The 24042-nt window shown below is 39.8% G+C and overlaps 3 protein-coding genes across 3 annotated transcripts in view; 2 read left to right on the forward strand and 1 right to left on the reverse strand.

Moving 5' to 3' along the window:
- The first annotated feature begins 1457 nt into the window (after window positions 1–1457).
- On the forward strand, window positions 1458–2728 carry LOC129724596 (THO complex subunit 6). The gene is made up of 2 exons (XM_055679596.1): window positions 1458–1751; window positions 1812–2728. Exons 1-2 carry the CDS (start codon window positions 1642–1644, stop codon window positions 2683–2685), a joined length of 984 nt encoding a protein of 327 aa, XP_055535571.1. The 5' UTR covers window positions 1458–1641; the 3' UTR covers window positions 2686–2728.
- Window positions 2729–3196: 468 nt separating this feature from the next.
- On the reverse strand, window positions 3197–5105 carry LOC129724595 (protein disulfide-isomerase TMX3). Its single transcript, XM_055679595.1, has 4 exons — window positions 4889–5105; window positions 4562–4814; window positions 3728–4499; window positions 3197–3664 (listed from the first exon to the last, which is right to left on the reverse strand). Exons 1-4 carry the CDS (start codon window positions 4929–4931, stop codon window positions 3446–3448), a joined length of 1287 nt encoding a protein of 428 aa, XP_055535570.1. The 5' UTR covers window positions 4932–5105; the 3' UTR covers window positions 3197–3445.
- Window positions 5106–11785: 6680 nt separating this feature from the next.
- Window positions 11786–24042, forward strand: part of LOC129723103 (uncharacterized) — a 29376-nt gene continuing 17119 nt past the window's right edge. The window contains exon 1 of the mRNA XM_055677070.1: window positions 11786–12511. The gene's annotated coding sequence lies outside the window, so the exon portion shown is untranslated. The remainder of the gene's footprint in view (window positions 12512–24042) is intronic.

The following is a 24042-nucleotide window of genomic DNA, read 5'->3' on the forward strand; positions in this document are numbered from 1 at the left end:
GTTTCTGAAACTCAATTCTTGAATGAAATTTGACAGAAAGCTCGGAACCTCTAACATAACGTAAGTAAAAGCAACATCAATGTCAGCAGGTCACAAAATATCGTTTGTGATCTACTATGCACTGCCTTGCTAAGTAGTGAAAGCTAGCCAAACAATGCACAAGGGATTTTTTTATCTTATAATAATTACGGAAAGTGAACCACATAAGATGAAGAGACAACAAGTAAACGAAATGGAAAAAAATCGAGAGAAATTAAAGTCCTTTTGATATACACTAAGGTCGCATTTTATACGGTTTTTTACGCGGTTTTTTATGCGGGTTTTTTATGCGGATTCCAGAATTTACGCGGATTCCGGAATTTACGCAGTTTCTTACGCGGGTCCAGAATTTACGCGGCATTTTTTGCGCGGATTTCAGTTTCTCTTCACTCGGATTGCAGAATTTACGCGGTTTTTTTGCGCGGATTCCGGAATTTACGCGTTTTTTTTACGCGGTACGTATCCCCCGCGTAAAAAGCGACTTTAGTGTACATGGTATGAGACGAATTCTTTTTAATAGCCATTAATGTAAAGTTTATGTTCAAGAACTAAACGGGCGAAAATTCAGCGAAAAAATTTGGAAAATTTTGCACATAATTGGGTTGTTTAGCTACTCATGGATTTCTGATTTTTATATATTAGGTAAAAGAGCGTAATTTTCTGAGCAAAACGTGATTCTTTAAATTTTATACCACTGCTTTTTGTTTTTTGAAGAAAAATAAAAATAACTCCACATCGTAAATGACAGTTGGTATGGGCGAACTGTCATTGTAGCGATTTCGTGCAATTTCAATTCGTGATTTAAAAATTGAATGACGATAGAAAATTTTTGAAAATCACATTTTGCTTAGAAAATCCAGCTCTTCTAGATGACATAAAAACTGATATAGCTTAACAACCCAATTTGAGAGCCCAGCCTAATTGGGTCCTAAAGCTATACCAGTTTTTATATATCATTTGAAAAAGCTGCGTTTTCTGAGCAAAACGTGATTTTTGAAAAATGTTTATCGTTTTCTTTCGATTTTTAAATGAAGAATAAAAAACTGCCCGAAAGGTGTTAGACGACGTTTCGCCCATGTATGGTATATGAGAGAACTGTCATTTAAGGCATTTCGAGCAGTTATATGAAACATTTCATATCTACGTGGAATAAACTTGCGTTTCAGTTCACAGCACAAAATCGAGTGTCTTACATTTCGGTTTGCCATGTCATGCATACCAAAATCAATCATTTTACACTTAGATTTCAATGCTTACACAGGTCAAATGCCAAAACACGTTAAAACACCGTGGATTTCAATAAAAATCGATATGGGTCGATATAAGAGAATGATTAGGTTCGTTTATTGACAGAGCATTAAGGATTAGCGTGCGATTTATTTTCAGTGTATGCAGAATTTTCCGAAGGGCTTGTTTGTGATGGAGAGTCATAAACCGGATCCGAATGCATAAAGAAAGAAAACCGAGAAAACGAGTCGTAAATTTTAGGAGATACATCAAGTCGTGTAAACACTGCTCCGGTTTCAAGTTTATCGGTAGTGAATATCCAAAATATAATTCAATCTTGTATTTAAATCGAGAAAAACTGCTATAGTACTTACTATGGTTGATATAAAGAAGTGTTTCTATACAACCATTCTTTCACAAACCATATCCGATGATGGAAAATTTTTGTTTTGTGGAAGTAATTTCGGAGAAATACTAATATATAGGTAAGTATTTTGAACTCTGTTTTTTGGAAGATGAAAAAAGTATATTTTGCTTTGTTGCAGCATTGACCGGATTTCCTGCATCGATAGTTCTGTTGCTGATCCTACCGAGCCACAGGTTGTCTTCACTCTGCAGGAAAAATGCCAGGTTTACAGTATGTCCTTCCATAAAGACTTTTTGATAGTCGGGCTGAATGGTGAAGTTTGTGGCTTTCAATGGAACGTAAAAACAGCAACCATCGGCAAAAAAGCCTGGACAGTAAAACTTCCAACTTCCGCTGAAAACACAGACATCAACGAAGTAAATTATTTATGGCTGGACAAGGATCAGGAAGTTATTTACGCCGGTTGCGGAGACAATATAATGTATGCCATTTCTCTAGAAGATGGTCGAATTATAAGAAAATATCAAGCACATCAAGACTATATCCATTGCGTTGCTGGCTGCGATGGAAAAGTTGCCACTGCTTCCGAGGACGGTTTGGTACTGCTGTGGGACCCGCGGCAGGCTAAATTCACTGGAAAAATTGAGCCCCACTGCAAGGAAATGCTGAATCGACCAGAGTTTGGCAAATGGCAGGGTACGGTATCTATTACCGAGGATTGGCTCGTGTGCGGCGGTGGACCACGGTTCTCCCTTTGGCATTTGCGCTCGTTGGAGTGTACGACGGACCTAGCATTCCCAGAGCGTGTTCATGTATCTGGATTTATAGACGATGTGATCTATGCGGCAGGACATTGCAAGAATTTATACCAATACAATTTCAACGGGGACATAACCGCTGAAATTCCGATTTCCGCACCAGCCGTTTATAGTGTAGTACTGCAAAGCGAACCGACAAAATTAATGTCCATTGCCGGTGCTTCCAGCCACATCGATGTCTGCACGAACTTCAGCTATCGAGATATTGTTCTGAATACATATAAAAAGCAATAATTTGCAATGTGGAAAACACTCGAATAAATTATTCTTTCGACCAGCTCTTTTTCGTTATTATAAATGTTACCAGTAAAACTTGTGAAACACGTTTCAGTGACATTTTCTCCATAATTAAACACCAACACTAAATTTCATTACATTTTGAAAATTTACTTGTACAAGCAATTGCAAAATTGCAAATATCTTCTGAAATTGAATCACTATCAGCATAATTTTGAGATAACATAATTCGGGAATTATTCAACCACAATTTCCGAAAGTTTCATTTTTATAGTAATAATTTGCAATTGCTTTAACCAATAAAAAAATAAATTACTTCTGGACAAATATTCTACCACAAATAATGTGTTTAAATGTATACAACAAATCTATTCAGGCATAAAGCATTGCTCATGGTTTATAAGCAACACTTTCTTGCATACTAATACTGACACATATAACTTATTGTAACATTAAGTAGAGGAACATATTTCACACTAATCTCACGTATGAGAAGAATTCGAAAACATTTGACTTTTAGAAGGAATGAAAATGTAATGCCTAGGAATATACTGTTAATGCTCTGTTACGACTATAAAGGATGACTAGAAAATTTCTGGTGGAAGGAAACTAAGTGCTTCCCGTCTTCCCCGCTACGCACGGCTTTTTTAAATGCTGCATGAGGACCGATGTTTTATATTAGAATACTTCAGTAACACTGATCGACCGTCACGAAGTTAGTTTACGTTTGAACTCACGATTCTTATCCGCGTCACATTTATTCCTTTTTCTCGTGTTTTGCCTCTTCCTCGTCTTCATCGGCATCCAGAATGTCCGCGCAGCAAATCGAGTAGATTATCAACGACAAAAAACCCAACGGCAATCCGAACAGCACTGAGGTTAACACCGGATTACCTTGCCACATGTCGTACAGAGAAGTTTTGGCTTCGAACCAGGCACGGTATATACGAACAGGAAGCGAATTACCTCCAAAAGCCTAAAGAGAATGGGAAATAATTTCTAAAATCCATCAACATTTTTTGTTGTTTTAATTACTTACCGGAGCTGTTTGGTTGTGAATGCTATCTAGAAAAATTTCGATCGCCTCCGGTGTCAACTGCAGGGGATCATCCTCCGGTATATGATGTTCATTGGTGCTCGCATTCAGTACTATTAAGTGTGGGGTGGAAAGCGTATCCATAGCAATTGAATGTGCTAGGTCCGGTGTTCCAACCCACCCGAACTGGAATCGAAGGTGATACTTTTGTTTGTTTTTGTGGACAAAAATTTCCACCATATCTCGGAACTCCTGCTCGTGAGCAGCTATTTCGTTTAGCTTATTCTCTTCGACCACTGCTAGAACAAGGTACTTTTTCGTTTGTATAATATGATGAATGTTACTTCGTGTTATTTTAGGAAACGTTGGAAACCGCTCTTCGTTAACCCATCGGAAAAGCGACTCATTCAAGTGAGCCGGCTCAATAATCTCGAAGTTATCGGAATACGGGAAGTAGTAATGTGTGCGCTCTTTGTACACTAAAGCCGCCGGCACAGTGTCAATGACAAAGTGTCGTTTTGCGATGTCTACTGAAGTAGCATAGAAATAGCCATGCGGCTGATACACTTCGGCGGCACTATAGAATACATCCCACAGTATCCCATCCTGTTTACCAACATAGGTGAAGAATATCGGGTTATTACCCTTCAGAATGTCGAAACTTTCCACTCGGGTTACTTGTTGAACTGGCGGGCCAGACATTCTGTTCACGAAATGAATCAGTTCTTCCTTACTGCGTTCACCACTATACACGTAATCATAGGGGCCTTTTATGCTGTTTAGACGGAGATGATTTAGTTTTACAGCAAATGTTAATTAAATAAGTGTGATACTTACAACATGATGGTGGGATATGCATTTACCCGGAAGGCTTGCGCCACTGCGGTGAATCGAGTGCAATCCACCCGGCCAACTCGAATGTTGGTGTTGTACAGTGCTTGAGCAACGTGTGCCCAAACTGGTTCTAGCTTCTTGCAGTGAGCGCACCAAGGCGCGTAAAACATGACAAACCACTGACCTTCATTTCGGACGTCCAAAAATCGATCACTAAGCTCAAGAACCCTAGAGGTTTGAACTGCAGTGATTGCAGCTTCGGAGAAAAAACAACAAAATCAATCACTCTTTCTAATTGGATTACCCTTTTATGACTTGACGATTACGTACCTATCAGGAATGAAATAATACCGTATAATCGACTTGGAAGCATTCTGTTCAGGTCTTCAATCAATACGGAATTCGTTAAAGTTACGCCTTTTTTCGAGCAATACAATTTTCCATTCCCATTGGGATTTGAAATGTTACTATCACTGAATGCTAATACGGGAGAAATGTCAATGAAAAAACTGAAAGCAATTTTGTCGGAGTGTGAGAACACAAAATAATGTTATATTGTCGCTTCACGTCTCACTCCTGTGAGCTTGGTGAATATGTCTAGCCAAACCTGTGAAAAGAGCCAGAGTGTCAAATGTAGAAGGATTGGTATGAAAGTCACTGTATAGAGAGAGATAAGCATGGGGCTCTTGTGGCTGTCAAACTCCATACATTTTCCATCTACTACTCATTGATTCTGGTACCAGCGTTTCTGGTACCCACTTTTTGGTTGGTTTGCCCTAAAACAAGTAAAATAGAGCAAGGGTCCCATTTTGTCGGTAGACTTATTCTCGAGTAGATGTCGTTTTAGATGGAAAAAAACAAGAGCTCAACATTTGTTTTCAGGACAATGTGCACTTTCATTGAATAAGATAAGTTTTGTAAGCATTTGAAATGAAATATTACCGCCGTGATGAATTTATGATTGGTAGGCAAATTGTTGACGTTTATAGGCCCCTGAAGATAAGTGACTTTTCATCTACGCACACTAGGAAACGTGTAAACCCGTGTAAAGTTGCTTTTGTTTCCTCCAAACTGTAAATCATCGCATCGTGTTGCTTCGACTTTTATCACTTTTTACCATTTTTGGTCGATTATGTTTGGCAGCTTTTTCCGATATCTGATCACGAATGAAAAAATTCATTCAGAAACAAGTTTTAAACATATAATGAGTGTTCAACTGAATATTTGTCCAGCTGCTAAAAACATAGCATTGTAAACAAACAGCTTTTTGTAAATATTTTCCCCAACTAGTGACACTAATACATTCGTACGTAAAAAGGTCTATCCAGCTTTTTACGCGCCATAATGGCGGACGCTATAATGCAAAGTTCGTAATAAATTACCCACCCTTTTGACAACTCTGCTTACGTCAGTTTGAAGTCTTCATATATTTTATCCATAAATATTCCCGTATCGATATTTTATCGATATTAGTGCTTGGTTTGTAAGTGACGAGAGCGCCACGTAGCGGGAGCATTACCACTTGCTGGTAAATGACGGTTGCAAGTTTTTACACATCTTTTGAAAACAAGATGAACGTCTGTTCTCTGTGACGGAACTGTCACATCAAAACCAAAAAAGCTTTGCGATGTTATTTTGCGTGACTTTTCAATATTGTATGTTCAGGGATCCTCACTGTATGTATGTTTAGGGACATCTCACGTAACAGAAATGAAACCGTATGGCAGTAGAGCGTATTCCAAACAAGTTTGAATTTGATAGAATAGATTCGGCATGGAAAATTTCAATCCGACCTAAAATCGCAATCTCTAATGGGCCTGTTTAATTTATTTTTCATGATGTATTTGATCCGAAGCAAATCGAAATAATTGTTTAGTTTTTTGTGCACCAAAAATGGCGAGCACATGGGGTCAACACATGGGCTCAAAATCTGCGTTTGGTGTGGGATTACTTATTTTTCTTTTGTGGCGACAGGTCATTAACCAACTACCACAGAATACATGCGCTGCATGACTGGATCTTAATCGCATGTTTCTATTTCCAAAGCCCATCTATTTTTGATCTGGAGTGAACCTAACTGCTATCAAAACCGTTCTTTATTCTCCTGGTAAACCTTTAAAGCGCACCGTAAAATTTATCAGTTGAAGCTCGTGTGTATGTCTAAAAGTGATTTTACATTATGCGGCTTGTCATTTTGACTATACATACAATGAGCTATTATTCAGTGGACGATTCAACTATAGCTTAACAAGCCGTTATTCAACAAAATTGTTTGTTGGGTATAGTTTACAATTCAGTAAAAAAAATTGAAGCAGGGGAAAAGCATGAATTATCGCTTGCGAAATTTTTCGTGAAAACTCAGTTTGGAACACAAAGGAATACACCGACCTGCAGTTTAAAATTTATGCGAAACGAAATTCACGAGTTTACACTCCGAGCGAAGTGGAAATTTGCTGGAGCTGACAAAATATAATGTAACGAGTACCTTGGGAACTATTGATAGTGCTAGTATTAATTTTTCGAATTGTCCGGCTTCAATATTTTTCAAAACAATCTGCTGCTCAGATTACCGCAACAGAAGTGTACCAAATTTCTATTTTTAACAACGGCTTTTACCCGTGAACATTCACGTAGGCTAAATTTCTTCGAATTAGATGTGTAGTTAAGGGTTGAGCAAAAGAATAAGTCTGCAGTGGAATGCGATACGCATATAGATTGTGGAAAAGTACCGCCGTCCCCCGTAGTTTAATTGGTCAAAACACCATCCCGGAGACAGGGAGATTGCGGGTTCAAGTCCCGTCGGGATGCGGTATATTTTTACAAATCTGTATCATATTTCCAGTTCGCTTGTTTTCGCTTCCCCTGCTGCACACATTGTCTGCTTAATGAACCAGAAGTGTAGTAATTTGCATAACATTTAACCAGAGCAACGAGTTCCCGTATGTTCGCTACGTTGCTTTGCATGCACCGCTGGTTCGGTCGAAGAGTAGATTGACCCGGCTGAATAAGTCTATTGACCTATTGTATCGCTGGGAGAGATTCCTTTTTCTCTCTACCCTCGGGGACTGGATGCTGGGTTGAAGATACTCGCTAGAAGAAGATGACGTTGCCGAAAATGCAACCTTCGGGTTTTTGGCGAGGTCAAAACATCTTCGCGCGATATGTTCCATAACAGGTGGTTTTTAAACCAGAGAAATCCCCTTATTAGTGTATTAAAGACAGTTTATTTTTTCCCTTAGATAGCCTTTTCCCGGTAGATAGCTAGGCAAATCAGTGCCCAGCAGCTTTCCTATTCAACACGAGCATCGTCAAACTTTCATATTTACCTGTACGGAACAGGCCGAATGACCAATAACCGACACCACTACCCTTGATGATTTCACCCGTCTAGTGATCGAAGCGCACGCTGTGCGCTGCCAGACAGCCGAGGAGGCAATAGGCGAGACGACAGAGTGACAACCCTCGTTTTTGGCCCAGCGTGGCGCTGGTAGAGTACCGAAAGGAGTTCGGTAAAGGAGCATCCACGTGGCGCGGAGCAACAGGTGAAGCCACAGAGCAACAGGAAGCAGGTATGGCGGCTGCGCCATTATAAAACCTCATGTAAGATCGGCAACGAGTGAGTACTCTAATACATATACTTGTCCATGCGCATGCGACTAAACTAGGGCCGCGACCCTAAGCAACAGCAAGAGAATATTACCGCCGCCGCACCCGTACCCCTTTGATCGCACACTTATTAGAAGAGCTAGGAATGGAATGGGGAAAAGAATAGGGAATAGATGAAGTAAAACGAGACTAGGCCGAGTTAGAATTACACCGAAAAATGTTAAAAACCATTAAACAATAAATGTCAAACCGTTAATGTAACAAGAAGTATCAATTTCGCATTCGAATAAACTACATGTAGTTGGACAGCAGGAATCGGCTGTTTTTATGTAGAGGAAATTTACTGTCTTGGTAGATGAGTCAGGGATTTCGCTGGTTCGGGAGTTCGAGTAATTTACCGTTTTTTTTTTTGTTCTTTTACTGGGTTGGCTGACTCCAAAATTAGCCCAGGAAAATTCCCGAATCAGCACTGATCAGTCGGAGTCTGCGAGACTGGATTGGGCCAGTGCTGAGAATTAACCCTCTACTGATTTCTTTCTGCGAAATCAAATACACTAAGGTCGCTTTTTACGCGTTTTTTTTACGCGGGTTTTTTACGCGGTTTTTTACGCAGATTCCGAAATTTAAGCGGTTTTTTACGCGGATTCCGGAATTTACGCTTTTTTAAGCGAATTCCGGAATTTACGCGTTTTTTTACACGGCACGTACCCCCGCGTAAAAAGCGACATTAGTGTACCGCGTTTTAGGGCACTTGGTTTGCAGCGTAGGCAAGTCATTTGACGCGCATCTTTTGCGGAGTATAGCGAGTCATTGTAAGACCAGCGGGCAGCATCCCTCCCCGAAACGGGATAAAAAGAACCTCCCCTCGGAAGGTCTCAGGCCAGGCAACCAAATTTCGGCGGGTGGTCTCTCTTAGGAGAGTGACGCATTTAAGCCACCCGCTTATCATTCGGAGCGATTTGGCCGACCAGTTACAATAAAAGCAGAAAAGCTTTTGCTAGCTGCTTCTTTTTTCACGAGTTTCAGGTGAAAAAGATGCAATCCACAAGCTTCAATTTCGATGAATCGAATTTGAACATTTTGTATGAGATTTTCACTTCGCTTGGAACTCTAAACAGGGCTTATCGTTGTAATTACTAGTAAGAAATTGACATGAATGTAAGGTATGAGGGACCCTTGCAAATTATCCGATTGCGGTTAAACCGGAGCTGCTAAATGATATAGTGTGAAATTTCGTTACCTCTCTGAAAAATACTTTGGTTCTTTCTGATCTCACAGTTCATGAACAGTGAGATTATAGCGTTGCAACTGGATGCATACATACACATGTAAACATACACACGAACAGGGTTGCCAATGTTCCAGTTTAAACTGGATTCCTCCAGTTTTTTTTTCAAGTGATCCAGTCAAACAGTTTATTCTCAAAATCTTCCAGTTTTTTTTCAGATATTTGCCAGTTTTATCCAGTTTTTCATTCACTGAAGCTCCGATTGATTTTCGGAAATATTCTTAACCCTCTAGTGCCCAATACCGCCATTTGGCGGGCTTCAGTCGAAGTTTTGAAAAGCTTCAATATGTACTTAAAAAGTGTTTATAATTATTCATAGTGATTTTACCGAAGCTCGTTTAGAAATTAACTTGGGCACTAGAGGGTTAAAACGTAAATTTTCTAGATTGATAATTTATTGTGTCAATTCTTAACACTATTTTCAGTATTCTATCTTCTCGCACAAAAAACGGTCAAATTAAAGACTGCATGACATGGTTGAGATAAAACCAAACAAATAGAATTTACAAGACCATGAAAATTTTTTTATTTAAGTAGTAGTTGAAAAATTGTTCGAAGAATTAGATACCAAAAGCTAGCGAAGTCACAAATAATTGAAATTTAAACTCACAGATCGATTGCGTGATTTTTAAATTTTGCTGCTGTTGGAGGAATTTTTTCAGTCTATAATTTTAACAAAATGTAAGCCCGAAACAAAATAGTTCTGATTAAAGTGAGTAATTTTTTGCGAAGAGTTCTCTTTAGTTGCTGTATAAAAAACTAACACTGGATTAAGTCCCCAAAATAGAAAAGCACTCTCACAATCATTTTTTTGCTTGTTTTAACCCATTATGGACCGGTTGTTCGGTTTTCCGAACAGTACTTTAGAAAATTTTCACGAATAACTGAGATAAGATAAAAACATTCCGTCTTCTGAATATGATAGCTGGAAATGTTGGCTACAAAAAAAATGTACTGGACACCCCTCCCCAACCATCCCGTAGGGTGGCTAGCGTTTCGCGCAGATGTGTTCAAAAACACATTTTTTTATTATAATTTTTAAAACTGAAAAAAATAATTCAAGCTATTGATATTGACCAGGGGGGATCTACCTGTCAAACATCGTGTAACCAACATATTCGACAACATGGCGTTTGTTTTGGTTTTTGTTCCTTTTGGTCTTGAAAATGATCGATATGAAATATTATAGAATTGGAACGTTTTTTTATCAAAACTCGAGAAACCGCGGTAAACTTTCATAAAAGTGTTGTGTAGTGATTTTCCCCCATTATTGTTCATAGTTAGAAACATCACGGACCAACAAACGTCATGGACCAGAGTTGATCTGCGATAACGCACACATATATGAAATTTGACAGCAGTGAATCCCCTCTGATATTGACATATTCTAGTTACTAATGGATGACTTTTACTTTGTACCATTTATCAATACTCTACGAGCATTGCAACGCGCGTGTCCCTTGATCGAAAATGACTGTTCGTTTTTCCGAACAGTGGTCCTATAGGTGTTCACTTTGTTTACGTACTGTCAAACGCAGTTAGCTAAATGGCTGGATTGGTTTTGAATGTTTATTTTATAGTGCGTCAATTGCTATTGTTTCATGTGGACTGAATCTGTATTGAAGCTATCGTAAGTATCAGTTTCATGTCTTTTGATTACTTTGCTCTAAGTATATCTATAGTGAAATCGATCTTCATGTTTAGAAATCAAGATGAATCGACGCCGCGCATTGACGATGCATGAAGTTTTTGCCATGCTGGAGGAAGAGAGTGATGATGAAGAAACTTTAGCTATTCAACGGGCATCTGAAGTAAATGTGGTATATATTCTCCTTCCCGTTGATTTTTAGGTATTAGACAACACTTTCCAGCTAGAGCTCACGATGAAAAATCAAGAAGATGAAGGCATTGTCATAAACCCACAATATTCATTTGTAAAAAATGTAATGTTTATGTACATCCCAAATGTTTTGAAACTCTTGAACCACATAAATAATAAATTTCAATGAAATCATATGACTCAGGATTCATTGATTTGTTATCACACATTGGCCCACTGTTCGAAAAAACGAACAGTGAAATACTCGGTTGTGGAAAGTCGGAAATTTTTTTCTTCACCATTTTTTTCTTGATGAGAACAATGCAAGCCTGTGTTGTGAAAATCGCGTTGGAGAAAAATCTGGATCTAGGTCCGGTCCATAATGGGTTAATTTATTTGGAATCCAGTTTTTTTTCAGCCATTTTCCAGTTAAATCGAAAATTTCATTGGCAACTCTGCACACGAAGCTTGCCCGAGCTCTCTAGCTATTTGCTTTATTACGCTACCTGTCATTTTGCGTTAGGTTGTTGAGGGTTGTTGGTGCGGAGTAAAGCTCATTTGCGAAGTAGTTTTAAATTCCTTTACTATCAGTATATCCCGCAGACCGTATAGCATTAGTCCGTTGTACTATTATCAGTCGCAGCTGTACAATCCCGTTAAGTGCCGAAGGTGCGTTGCCGTGATGTAATCAAACGAATGAAAGTGTCAAGTAGTGTAGAATTTGAATTCTTGAAAATGGCGAAGTTGTATCGAAGGTAACATCATCATCGTTACCTGTAGACGCGAACGCGAGCGAGATATACCTGGTGCTCGCTGGACAAGACACGGTGCAAGGGTGTTTTGGTGGTAGTGCTGGTTGGGGCGTGGTGGACGTTCAGAGCGCTTCAGTTCAGTGTTGTTTCAATCCACCGTCAGCATTCGAACGGGCACAGGAGGTGATCGAGTGTGTGAGAGTACGGGAACGGTGCATAGTGTTGTGGGGGCAGTGGTTCGCGAGGAGCCGATTTTAGCCAAAATAAGGTGAAGAGGAGAAAGAGAAAAAACAAGCACCATTCACATACCATCAGCAAACGTATTAAAATATATATGAAAAAAAAAAAATAAAATAAACCAACAACTGCAGAACGTACGGAGAGTCCACACTCTGGTTTGGCCAGTGTTGAGAAGAAATTTCTCGCTGAAACTTGCTTCTAGTGCAAGAATGTATGCAAAAGCTCACCGCTCGTGCTAGGGGATAAAGGTATGTCGTCTCTATAAATATGAATCTTAATGTGAAATGACATTCAAAAGAAGAAAATATGCAAATTTCTGGATGATCCGGTCGTTGTCGCTTCTGTACCCAAGAAACTCGTTGTGTTATCGAACACGATCATACTCCTAACAGGAATGTTTTGTTTGACGATCGAAGCAAGGTGGGTAGGCAACCAAACGAAATAAGGTGACAAAACGGCGCATTCCTTGTGCTTGCGATAAGTGCTTGTAGGTATGCATGTTGTTGGAACGAAATATTAGTTTAGTAGTTGGCTAATGAGCCAGACTAGAACGAACGTTGCTGGTAGTGGTCACCGCGTGAGCTGGGAGAAAATGCTGTCGCGCCACTATACCTGATTGCAATCAACAATAGACTACACGCGTGGGAAATTCGCTTATCGTTGAGAATATGGGAAACGTTTGAACACTGTTTCAACGTCAGCGTTTTTTAGAGGAAAAATGATTGTTTCACTGGGCTGGTACTAAAGTTATTCGATATGATTGCTTCTGGTTCGCATAAAATCCGCAGAGATTAATTTCGTATGTTTTTAATGTGCTCATCATTGATGCGAGTTTCGGTTGATGTTCGGGACAAACAAATTATCGGCACTGTATCAATATTTGCGCTGACGCGACTATCGATGGACAGACGCCTTTTGCGATGTGAAGTGAAAATAGAGTATGCCTTCTGTTTTACAAATGAACTAATTTCCATCGATAGAACAGAACTTTTCCATCGATCTTGATTTTATAAAAATATCAGGTGCACAAATGCAGGCTTGACGTTTTGCCGAACAACTACCTGAAAATTTGAATGTTTTCATCTTTTTGGGTTCAAATTATTACACATTTCTTAATTATTTATTCGGTTTGTTTGAGGGAATATAGAACAGAACAGGCAACTAAAGGGCGTAATCTGTTAAAATTATCTCTGAATAAATTCGAATACTTTGATTCAAATAAGATTAACATAGTTCAATAAGTTATGCTGTGCAGTGTTGCCCCTGGTTCTCCTACACGTCAATCGTACGGCCACAGTAGTAAACTGGTCACGTGAAGGCTTGCAAATCACTCTTCTGCTTTCAGTGATTCCTACCGCACTGGGATTTCATTGAATCACGGTTTGGTTTACCGCTGGAAGCTGTCTATTGTCCAGCGGAATCGAATGACGCATTGATGAAACTGCGCCGTGCATCCGCTCTACGAATGCGTTCTGTTAGCCCCGATACATCCACACCCCATACGAACAATTTAAACCAAGCGAAAAAATAGATCTTCGGTTCAAACTACAAAATAGATCAAGTGATAAACCTTGACCCATGTATGCGGTGTACGCCTAGGCGACTTGTGCCGACCGCTGCAACGAGGAAACCGTGTGCCAGAAATCGAATGCAGTTGCATTCGAGCTCGGACTGGCGCGGTGACCATGGGCATTGAGTGATGTGCATAAAGTGATGTGACCTTTTGGTGCATCAGACCTCGAACTGTGTGCATTCGAAACCACCAATCCGCAAAAAAGAGGGAAGCAAAAGATAACCACACCTCACCTCAGCATGAAACATTATCGCATAGGGTAATCCACCGATGACAACGTTGTTTGCGAAACATTCGAAAAGGCCAGACATCAACACTGTGTTTAATTACAATTTGATCGGGAGCGGGCGGTGAACGATGCGGCAGAGTGCAGCTTGCATTGCATGGGAAATGCCTCTCAGTGGAGCAGAGTGCAGTAAGGCAAGAGTGTAGTTTGTTGGAAAATGAAGCATTTTCGAGAGACGCTGATTAACGTTCCTAATGAAAAAAAATCCCTGTTTACTTGAGCCAAGCGGAACTAATTAACAAGGAGTTTACAAATTCCTGTATGAATCAGAGTAAAGTTCCACCAAACATTATACTTTTCACATAGCCCTATTATGCCGGTTTCGATGGGATAGACTGGTCACAGTCGCCACAATACGGCGATTGTGTTGGTGGTTTGTATGTACGTTACGTATGTATACTTACCTGCGTTTCAGTGGAGCATGCAAGCAAAAACATCATCGTTAAGAAACACGTGGGGTAGGTTGAGCTTCAGTAGGGCGCGTCTTCGGTCACCGCGTAGACTAACACTCGTTCAGCCGGTTTATTCAGCACGATGCGAAACGTCGATGGCCGGGGGCGACGGAACGGACATCAGACCGGACCGGACCGGACGGGACCAGACACCGACATGACAGTGAAATGATGAGTGGTTTCGATTTCGTGGCATCTGCGAGTCGCAGGGAAAGTCCATTTGTGTGGTAGTATATTTTCATTCCGCTTTACCCATAGGTAACCTGTTGATTATTTTCGCTTTTTCGTGGTTTCCAATTGGAATCGGAACAGCTGTAGTGAACAGATTTTTGGAAGCGATGGGTGTTGTTTGGGCTTGGGTGTGTGAACGAACCAACCAGTGAAAAGAAAAGGTTTTCGATGGGATGGGAAAACTAGCGTTCGCCGATGCATGCAGTTTATTAATTAGGTGGCACGCATTTCAAATTTTAATTTCGAGGAGAAGCTGTTTAGGGCAATCACGTTTGACGGTTGATGGATTCAAAGTTGCGATGTGGTTATCTGCATGCAGCTAATGCTGGTGTTATTGAAGTTTGGGTGCGCATTATTTTTAGCCGATCGATTTGACGTTTCCCGTAGTTTTATACTGCGATGACGCGATGCTGATTTTTTTGCTACCATATTATATGAAATGATGGGTTACAGAAATTGTTGGTCTTAATGTAGTATTACGTTTTTAGCAGCGCGCTTTTCTGTACGAGATGAGGTCTTGTTACCGATAATAAGAACTTTCTAACCAGCAATGGCTGATTTTTTTTCTCAATTTTTTTTCTCAATTTTTTTTTTATTTTTAATTTTTGGAAGAGCGAAATAGTAATATCCACAATTTTACCGAGGACATCACACCAATCAAACAAACTGTTCAGGCTCTAGAAACAGTTTTGACTCATTATTGAACGTTTCCGGCATTGCTCGTGAATAAAGTGTTCAAGATTAATAATCATTTCTTTATTTCACTGTCTCTTGAGCACAACTCACTTCACAAATTATACGCCAAATTTCACATATTGCACAGTTTCACTTCAATTAGCACTCTTAATACAACATCATTATTTTTATAACTCACAGAGCGGGAATTTTCAAATTTGATTGTGTTTGGGAATTCTGTAGACTGTGCCGAAAATTATGAATACACTATCGTTCCTAAATAAAACAAAATATACAAAAGATTTTTGATCATTGTATTCTCAACTATGGTTAATGATAATGGTTTCTTTTCAATTTTAATCCAATCTATTATTTTTGGTAGGGTACGCAAGTTCCCTAACTTTTTTCTCAACATCACTCATAAGCTTCTACACAGTGCTTTCTCCGACCATTTTCACCACTTTCGGTCATATTTCCTTGAATTTTTCTACATTTTCTGCTGGTTTATATCTTTTCTTAGCAACGCTTCCGTCAAAACCCAGAATGTTTTGATTGCGCGAACTGCCCTGAAGCAGTTTGGTAGATTCATTTCCTTTGGTACATATGACATTGTTGGATTTATACCACTATGGCGCATCCTTAGAGTAATGATATAGTCAAAAAGATTGTACGAATGATATGCTTTTTAATCAAGGGTAGATTTTGCAAACACTCTTTCACGTAGATACTGCCGTTTTTTTGTGTCAGTCGTAATAATAAGGCGAGACATTTATCCACATTCGCAGTGGCTTACCACACAAGTCGCAATTTTGGAATTCAAAATGAAGTCTGGAGTTGATTTCCTGACCTCTAAGCATCATCTAACCATACCGAAGCGTGGTGTGGCTGTTACTGTGCGTGAGAGTCGTCTCCATTCTGCTTGATCGCAGTTCGTCAGCTCTGCTGTCGGCGTAGAATCCGTAGGTCGTCTTTCACCTGATCGATTAACCTTGCCCGCTGTGCACCTCTGCGTCTCGTCCCTGGACCATCTCTACCAGGCTGTCGTCCGACATGTTTACGACATGCCAAGCCCACCGCAACCTGCCAATCTTAGCCGTGTGGACGATTGATGGTACCCCAGCCAACTCCTGCAGTTCGTGGTTTATTCGCTTTCTGCACGTTCCGTTCTTCATCTGCAGTCCACCGAAGATGGTACGCAACACCTTCCGCTCGAAGACCGCAAGGGCGCGTTGGTCGTCTACAAGCATAGTCCATGCCTCATGCCCGTAGAGGACTACCGGTCTGATCAGCGTCTTGTAGATGGTTAACGGCAACGAATTCTACTCGATCGGAGCGTCCTCCGGAGACCAAAGTAAGCACGATTTCCTGCCATAATGCGCCGATAGATTTCTCTGCTGGTATCTTTGTTGGCAGTTACCAGTACTTATGTTTGTTTATTTGCGTCAATCATAGTAGACTACATCTTCAAAACTATTGCTAACATCACAAATATAGTAATGTTATTCTAGTGTTCAATTTTTTTATAAGAGCATTTAGTGACATCGTTAAATCACTAACTTTACAATATTTATTGAAAAGACTTATCATACTTTTAACTGGCCCGGCCATGGCATATTCTGTTCTATGAGAATATAATACAAAATTTTTTCGCGTTCTTAATGAGCGTGTAGGAGAGCATAGTAGTTGAGTTTTTCTAGCAAATTTTCCGAACATATGCGTTGTGAAACTAAATTGTTAACAAGAGTTACCGAAGCAATTTCTCTTCTTTTTTCAAGCGTTTCTATATTAACCAGCATGCAACGCGGAGAGGAAATGTATTCCATCGTAGTTATCTTAGTGCTTATAATAAAAACTGTTTTTAATACGGATTCGATTCTATTGGAATAGACGCCTTAATAAGGCGACCAAACAACACTACAGTATTCTAAAATAACATATGTAACAAAGAGAGTTTTTATAGTGTATGGGTCTAAGAAATGGCAACTGAACCTTTTTATAAAACTTAGCATATTGTTGACTTTATTGATGATTGTATTGTAGTGATCAATGAATGTTAACTTAGAATAGAATCCATAATCACTTCTAAATCTTTAATTTGATAACACCTTTCTACAGTTTGCTGTCCGAGAGTGCACCTGGAATGTTCAGGATTTCTTTTCCTTGTGTAGGATGTCAACCTGTTGTTGGAATTGTTGGATGTCTGATTTGGTTTTTGTTTCTATGTACAATTTCATGTCATCGGCATATACAAATACTTTGAGACGATTCAACACAAGGGTAACATTATTAACAAATAAAATAAAGAGCAAAGGGCCTAAATAAGAGCCTTGTGGAACTCCAGATGTTACTTTAACTGGTACAGGAAGGTGAGCCCAGGTACACGAACTCATCGACCACCTCGATTTCTTCACCTCCAACTTGAACTCGAGGTGGGAGGTTACCGCTGCCTTCTCGTGAACCCCTTCCTTCCATGTACTTCGTCTTTAGTCCGATGTACGTATCCGTCATCTTCACAAAGGTCCGAGCCACAATGTCGATATCGTCGGCGACACCAAACCGTTGGACCGACTTTTAGAATATCGTGCTATTCGTGTTAATCCCCGCTCTTACAATGACACCTTCTAGGGGCAATGCTAAACAGTAAGCACGAGAGACCATCACCTTGCCTCAGGGGTGACTCGTGGCTGTTGAACCTACCTGTTCAACTAGAAATTCTGAAAATCAGAGTTTGGGAAAGTAACTACAATTTTATCCGCTAAAAAAAGCAAGTAATTCCCAACAAATAAATAACAAATTCCCTTTGTTACTATTTAAAAATAAAACTAAAAAATAAGAAAATAAGAACATGAATTTGGATTTTAGATTCCTTTTTGACGTGGGACTACGTCTTTGTTTTCTATACTTGAATGCATTCTGTAAAATTGGAAATGAAACTGGCAAATGTTGCGTCAGATTTCAAACGTTAATAACAGCATAACCACATGATGGATAACAATAACCAATATGTTGTTGGATAGATAAAATGTGTAACAATTTTATAACACGCTAGTTATCATTATTATTTCACTGCTCAACGGTGAAAATTGATAAAAAGTTACAGGGAAACTTACGCGAACAATGAACCAATTACATGCGAGCATTCCTAGCACAGACGACGTGAATGGACAGCATCCGCTCCCCGTATTATTCTCTGTATCGATATCGATATAAAAATTGACAGAGTCTCCCCGTCCCAATAGGTCAATTTATTTTTGCTTCCATGAGCTTAGACTAAAATGATGTCTCGAAGGTAAAAGTTTTCCGAAAAGTTTGAAACAATCCCCATTCTTGAACAACTCCTAAACCTGCCTCAAAACCTAATAAAAACTGATGTCTTGAAAGAAAACATGTCGGTAGAAGCAGTACCAGTACCAGTGGAGTATAGAACCGCAGGTCTCTCGTCGTCTATGATTGCAGCGGTACTCTTCTATTCGTACATTTCAGCGGTACACTTCGATTCATACTGCAGCGGTACTACTCGTATTGCAGTGGTACACTTTTGTTCGTACATTTCTATTCGTGTGCAATCGAGGAAAAACTGCAATGCTGGTGTTGATGGTGATTAAAAGTTTATCTCATATATATGATTACCATAAACTATTCAACAAGAATATTGTAAATTTTTACAACGGATATTTATTCAATTTTATCTTCGATATTTACTAAATAATCGTGACACATTTATAGAATGCAATGGAAGGTTTAGTCAGACAAGACCGATAGGTTGCACACAGCCATTTGCGTGTGATGATGGTCGAAGAACAGTAGACCGAAATGCGTTACGCGAAATAAAGCTGTTTTATTTAATTTTCACCGATAAGAGCCAATAAAACAGATAAGTAAATGAAAAAATTGTTAAGCAAAAAAACAAAAATGGAATTGTTGATTGTTACGGTTTTTTGCTGGAACTTGGTAATAATTCTGTTAGACATATCTTCTTATGTTTGCCAATTGATGAATACTTGTAAGGGCTTCAATATTATTTTGAAAGTAAGAACCAGTGGTGGGCACCATTCCGCTAATTCGCTAATTAGCGACGCTAAAATTCAGTTAGCGATTTAGCGATTTCGCTAATTTTTGAGCTGGTTAGCGAAACTGTTAGCGTCGCTAAAATTTCGGCCTTCGAAACGCTAATCGCCAATTCGCTATATTTTGTAGAGAAGCGACAATAGAAATATTTAGAAAAACTGTGGATTGCTGATGGCGTACGTAAATTGCTTCGAAAGATGAACATACTTTAATGCGAACGATACTTTTGTCAGTTTTTTACCCTAGAATGGAGTTCCAGTTATCGTACAAGCCACAGAAGCATTTTGAAGAACAAGCTCAAGGTCTAGATTGAATTTTCGGCACACCAAGAACTTTGGTATATTGCAATGCGCTTGAAATTATGACAACTTTGGTTCTACTTTTTCGATTCAGATAATAATTGAATTTTTATGAAAACATTCCTAAGAGTATCTATTTTCAATGCAAGCTAAATACTTTTTGTTATTCTTGTTTTTACAAAATCAAATATGAATACCGTTTCGTGAACCTCTTACTGTAAATAGCTTTAAAAAGTAATTGTTTTCGTTTGTTTAACCAAAAAAGATCAACGTGGTCCAAATCTTACAAAACACGAGCAATAAATAAAGCGATATGACTAGCGATTAGCGATCAGCGAAAGTTCCGCTAATGTGGGTTTAGCGTTTAGCGTTTAGCGATTATCGAGCTAAATTTTCCGGTTAGCGACTTAGCGATTAGCGTCGCTAAATTTTCGATTAGCGGTGCCCACCACTGGTAAGAACCATATTATAGATTTGATTTAATCAGAGTTAATTAAGACAAAACCATTTATTATAATAACGTAAGTATTATTGGATTTGGTTTTCTAGGATATAGAGTTAATTCTAACTTTGACGCATTACGAGAAATTCTTGGTGCTTTTTCAACAAGCACGATATGCTTGTGCCTTGTCAAATACATGTTGTTTGCACAAAAAAATACTACAGGCTAATACTAATATCGCCAAATATATACGATATTCTTTCGAGTGATGTTGATTATATTTAAAAAAATTGATTTCCAGAGGAGGCTGCAAATAAAAATACGTACAGTCGCTGACGAACACCTTTATTCTGTCTGCAGGCTCTGTATTTTTTGTAACAAAAAATCCCCTAATTACAGTGTTTAGTCCCACGTCACCATTTCATACAACCCTAGGGCTGTAAACCTTGTAGTATTTGCCTGACGTCCCCATGTGCATTGCACAGGTTGCACCTATGGACGAGTCGCCCCTGCCTTGCCTTTAACCTTTTTGGGTTTCTCCCGATACTCGAGCTACACACATCACTCGATCCACCGTCGCTTTGACCAACAGCGTTAGTTTGTCCGGAAATCTGTAGTCCTGCTGTAACAGGGGGTCACCCTGTACACACTTTTATTTGCCCGGCGAAACCCTTACAGGGCGGCCAGATACCTCTAACAAACTTTCGGATCTTTGCTAGAACACTGAGAAAAAAAATAAACAAAATAAATAAACAAAAACTCATCCGTTTATTCCGATTCCTCTAGCTGTCAGTTGCGGTGAGGGTCGCCGATGGTGGCCGTCCGGGGCTGCTTTCTGCTGCTCCTGCAGCTCGGAATATCCTCCGGTCGCTTCTGCTGCAGTGGTCGTCGGCGGGGCGGTGTTTTATCTGCTTCTCTGCACTTAGCCGAGGGTAGCTAATAGCGCAGCTTACCCTATCAGGCGAGCAAACACCACTCGTAGCACTCGCACTCACGGGCCAGCGGAACGACCTTCGCTGGTCTTATAACAAAGAAGCGGAACAACCTTCGCTTCACAGGACACAAATCGAACACAAACTGTAAATATGAAACAGTAAACACGCACTGAGAAAACAATAACAACACGCGACGTGTATGTCCTACCGTGGTCGAGGCTAAACTGACTCTTCCCGCGATGGATTACTCTGTTGCCGACCACAACAAACCCGCCGTGACGTCGAAGTCAGCATTCAGCACACCACTTTTCCACAGCTAGAGGGAAATTCCGACCTATCTAACCCTAAACATTAATTCACAAACATAAAATAAAAATTATCGGCCCTACTAAACGCGACAATATCGTTCACAAACGAAAAAACGAACGAATTTAAACAAATTTACGTGAACGATATTCAGCGCAAGTGGCGAGAACTGTCATAACAAGTACACGCTGCTGCGGGAGTGTCCAAATGTGGGTAATTTTCACTTATACACTCTCTCGCAGCGGCACCCAAAATTAGGATTATTTTTACGCGTACACGTTCTTGCAGCGTTACACATAATTAAGTAAATTTTCCACTCGATGCTAAAATTGTAACCGCACAGGTTACAATCTCGCCCACACCGAGTGGAAAAAAAATTGACAGGAATTTTTTTTTACTAACCTAACACCTAACACCGATAACAATAATGAACGGGGAATGAATAAGTTAATGAACAAATAAATAAATAAATAAATAAATAAATAAATATATAAATAAACAAATAAATAAATAAATATGTACAAAATCTGCTATCCCTATCATTCCTTCCGTAATTTACAAGCAAACAATTCCAAAAACTAATCGACCGGAGTTCCGAATCGTTGAAAATGTTTGGTCTTGGTGTGAAGTGGTAATATTGAAAGCATTCGCAAAGCGAGAAGCAGTCAGCTCTCATCTGATCCAATCAAGGCCTGAACTTGAAATTCAATTCTAATCCATTCTTCAAGACAACTCATCTTCCAAAATACTGCAAGTCCCAGTACTAATTTTGTACGGTTCTGACTTGCAGGGGAACGGTTGTCGGTTTTTTTCCATCAACTGTCCAACTTTCGTGTTCTTACGGTGCCAACCTTCGATACCTGAGCTAGAGTTAATTTCCGAACCACTCATTCTATTTTCTCTTTCAATCATATCATTTCATTCCAATCGCCATTTGCAATTCGACTCACATTTTGAATTAACTCTAGAACATTGCTTCTCATACAACCACACCAACTTTTATTCGTTCACTCATGCATATCCAATCACACATTCACACACTCCGTCTGGCACCCATCCCACGTCATCGTCAGCATTCTGGACCATGTCTTTCTGTCCCTGTTCATCTCAAAAGCATCTCGCATACTGAGACGTTTGAGAGGGACCAAAGAATGTCTCTCGCATAATGCGGTAAATAATAAAAATATTCCCTAAGGAATTCAATTTTATCACCCTGGTGGTTAAAATCTGAAACCCCAGTATTATGCAAGACTCCGAATACACAACATTCGGTTCCGATGACGCACATTCATACATATCCACATTCGGCCGCACCGTACATACATTACATTGCCTAACAACAAACGGTCAGTTTCTAATCCGAATCCATCTAATCGCTTCTGGCAGCACGGCGTCGTTTGGAGACGTCAACCGGCGATGACGTCATTCCTATGCGGAATGATCAATGAATATTTTATGTAAACAAACCGGAATGCAAACTCGCCGTTCACATTCCGGTTTTCGCGATTTTTTTTAGGTTTTCGCGACGGTTTCTCGCGGCGAAAATACGTTGCGCGTGCGTGTTTATCCCCATAGAAAAGGGGAAAAGTGTTTTGTGCGAAGAAGAAACGCCCAAACAAGGCAAAAATTTGTAAAAAGTCCCCGCTGAAAAGGGGTGAAAACTAAATCAATGGCGAACAAGGCGAAGTGATGTGTTTTAGGTTGTTTGCCTTCTGTTTCCAAGTGTCAGTGCGTGGGTGTTTTTCCAAAAGGCGCGGAATTCTATTCCGGCAAAAAATAAAATATACACCATCACGACTGCTTTTGGAACACAAAGCAAAACTTCAGCGGAATGGTTTATTACTTCGCCACCAGTGCAAAGCACGCAAAATTTTAACGAAGGTAATGAAGAACCTTCTAACAGCAGTGTAAGTCTCCCCTTTTGCTTTTCACTAGAATAAGGTAGAGCAACGCATAAATGGACCGACAGTCCCAATGTAATCCGGCGGTCGCCTTTGAAATGTTTCCAAATGAACAATCCGTTTAAATGCAGGCCGCCGGTACAAAATTGTATCAGTTTATGCTGGTTTGAGAAGATTAGCTGGCCAGACACCAAGATTTTTCCCGGTAGGATCAACCAGCTCGTAAGACGAAGACCTCTTTTTGGCGAGAACTTTCGCCGGTAAGTATTGTGGTCGAATTTTAGCGTTCTAAGGTTCGAGAGCGTTCGACAGCTTCATGTTTCGTCGGTAAACAATTTGACCGACGGCGAATGGCTTAGCAAGTTGGCGATGTCGCCCGTTGTATTGCTGTCGAGCACCCTCGAAGGCCTTACTAAGATTTTTAACCACAACACCCCGAATTGTCTCTAATTGGTCCTGTCTTGATTTTAGATCACCCTCCCCGGAAATCCTGGAGTAGTCATCCCCTGATGCCATTTCGCAACCATGGACGACGAAATGAGGACTAAACCCGGTAGAAGAATGAACCATGGTATTTAGGATGCGTTCCACATCAGAAATGCGGGCATCCC

The sequence above is a fragment of the Wyeomyia smithii genome, chromosome 2 (assembly GCF_029784165.1).
Source record: "Wyeomyia smithii strain HCP4-BCI-WySm-NY-G18 chromosome 2, ASM2978416v1, whole genome shotgun sequence".
Lineage (NCBI taxonomy): Eukaryota > Metazoa > Arthropoda > Insecta > Diptera > Culicidae > Wyeomyia > Wyeomyia smithii.

Bases quoted from the DNA above. Each gene is read 5' to 3' on its own strand.
- LOC129724596 (XM_055679596.1), top strand. From the start codon at position 1,642: ATGGTTGATATAAAGAAGTGTTTCTATACAACCATTCTTTCACAAACC. The intron at 1,752-1,811 runs GTAAGTATTTTG...GCTTTGTTGCAG, and splicing joins GGAGAAATACTAATATATAG to CATTGACCGGATTTCCTGCA.
- LOC129724595 (XM_055679595.1), bottom strand. From the start codon at position 4,931: ATGCTTCCAAGTCGATTATACGGTATTATTTCATTCCTGATAG. The intron at 4,815-4,888 runs GTACGTAATCGT...TTTTCTCCGAAG, and splicing joins TATTATTTCATTCCTGATAG to CTGCAATCACTGCAGTTCAA. The intron at 4,500-4,561 runs GTAAGTATCACA...CCGTCTAAACAG, and splicing joins GCATATCCCACCATCATGTT to CATAAAAGGCCCCTATGATT.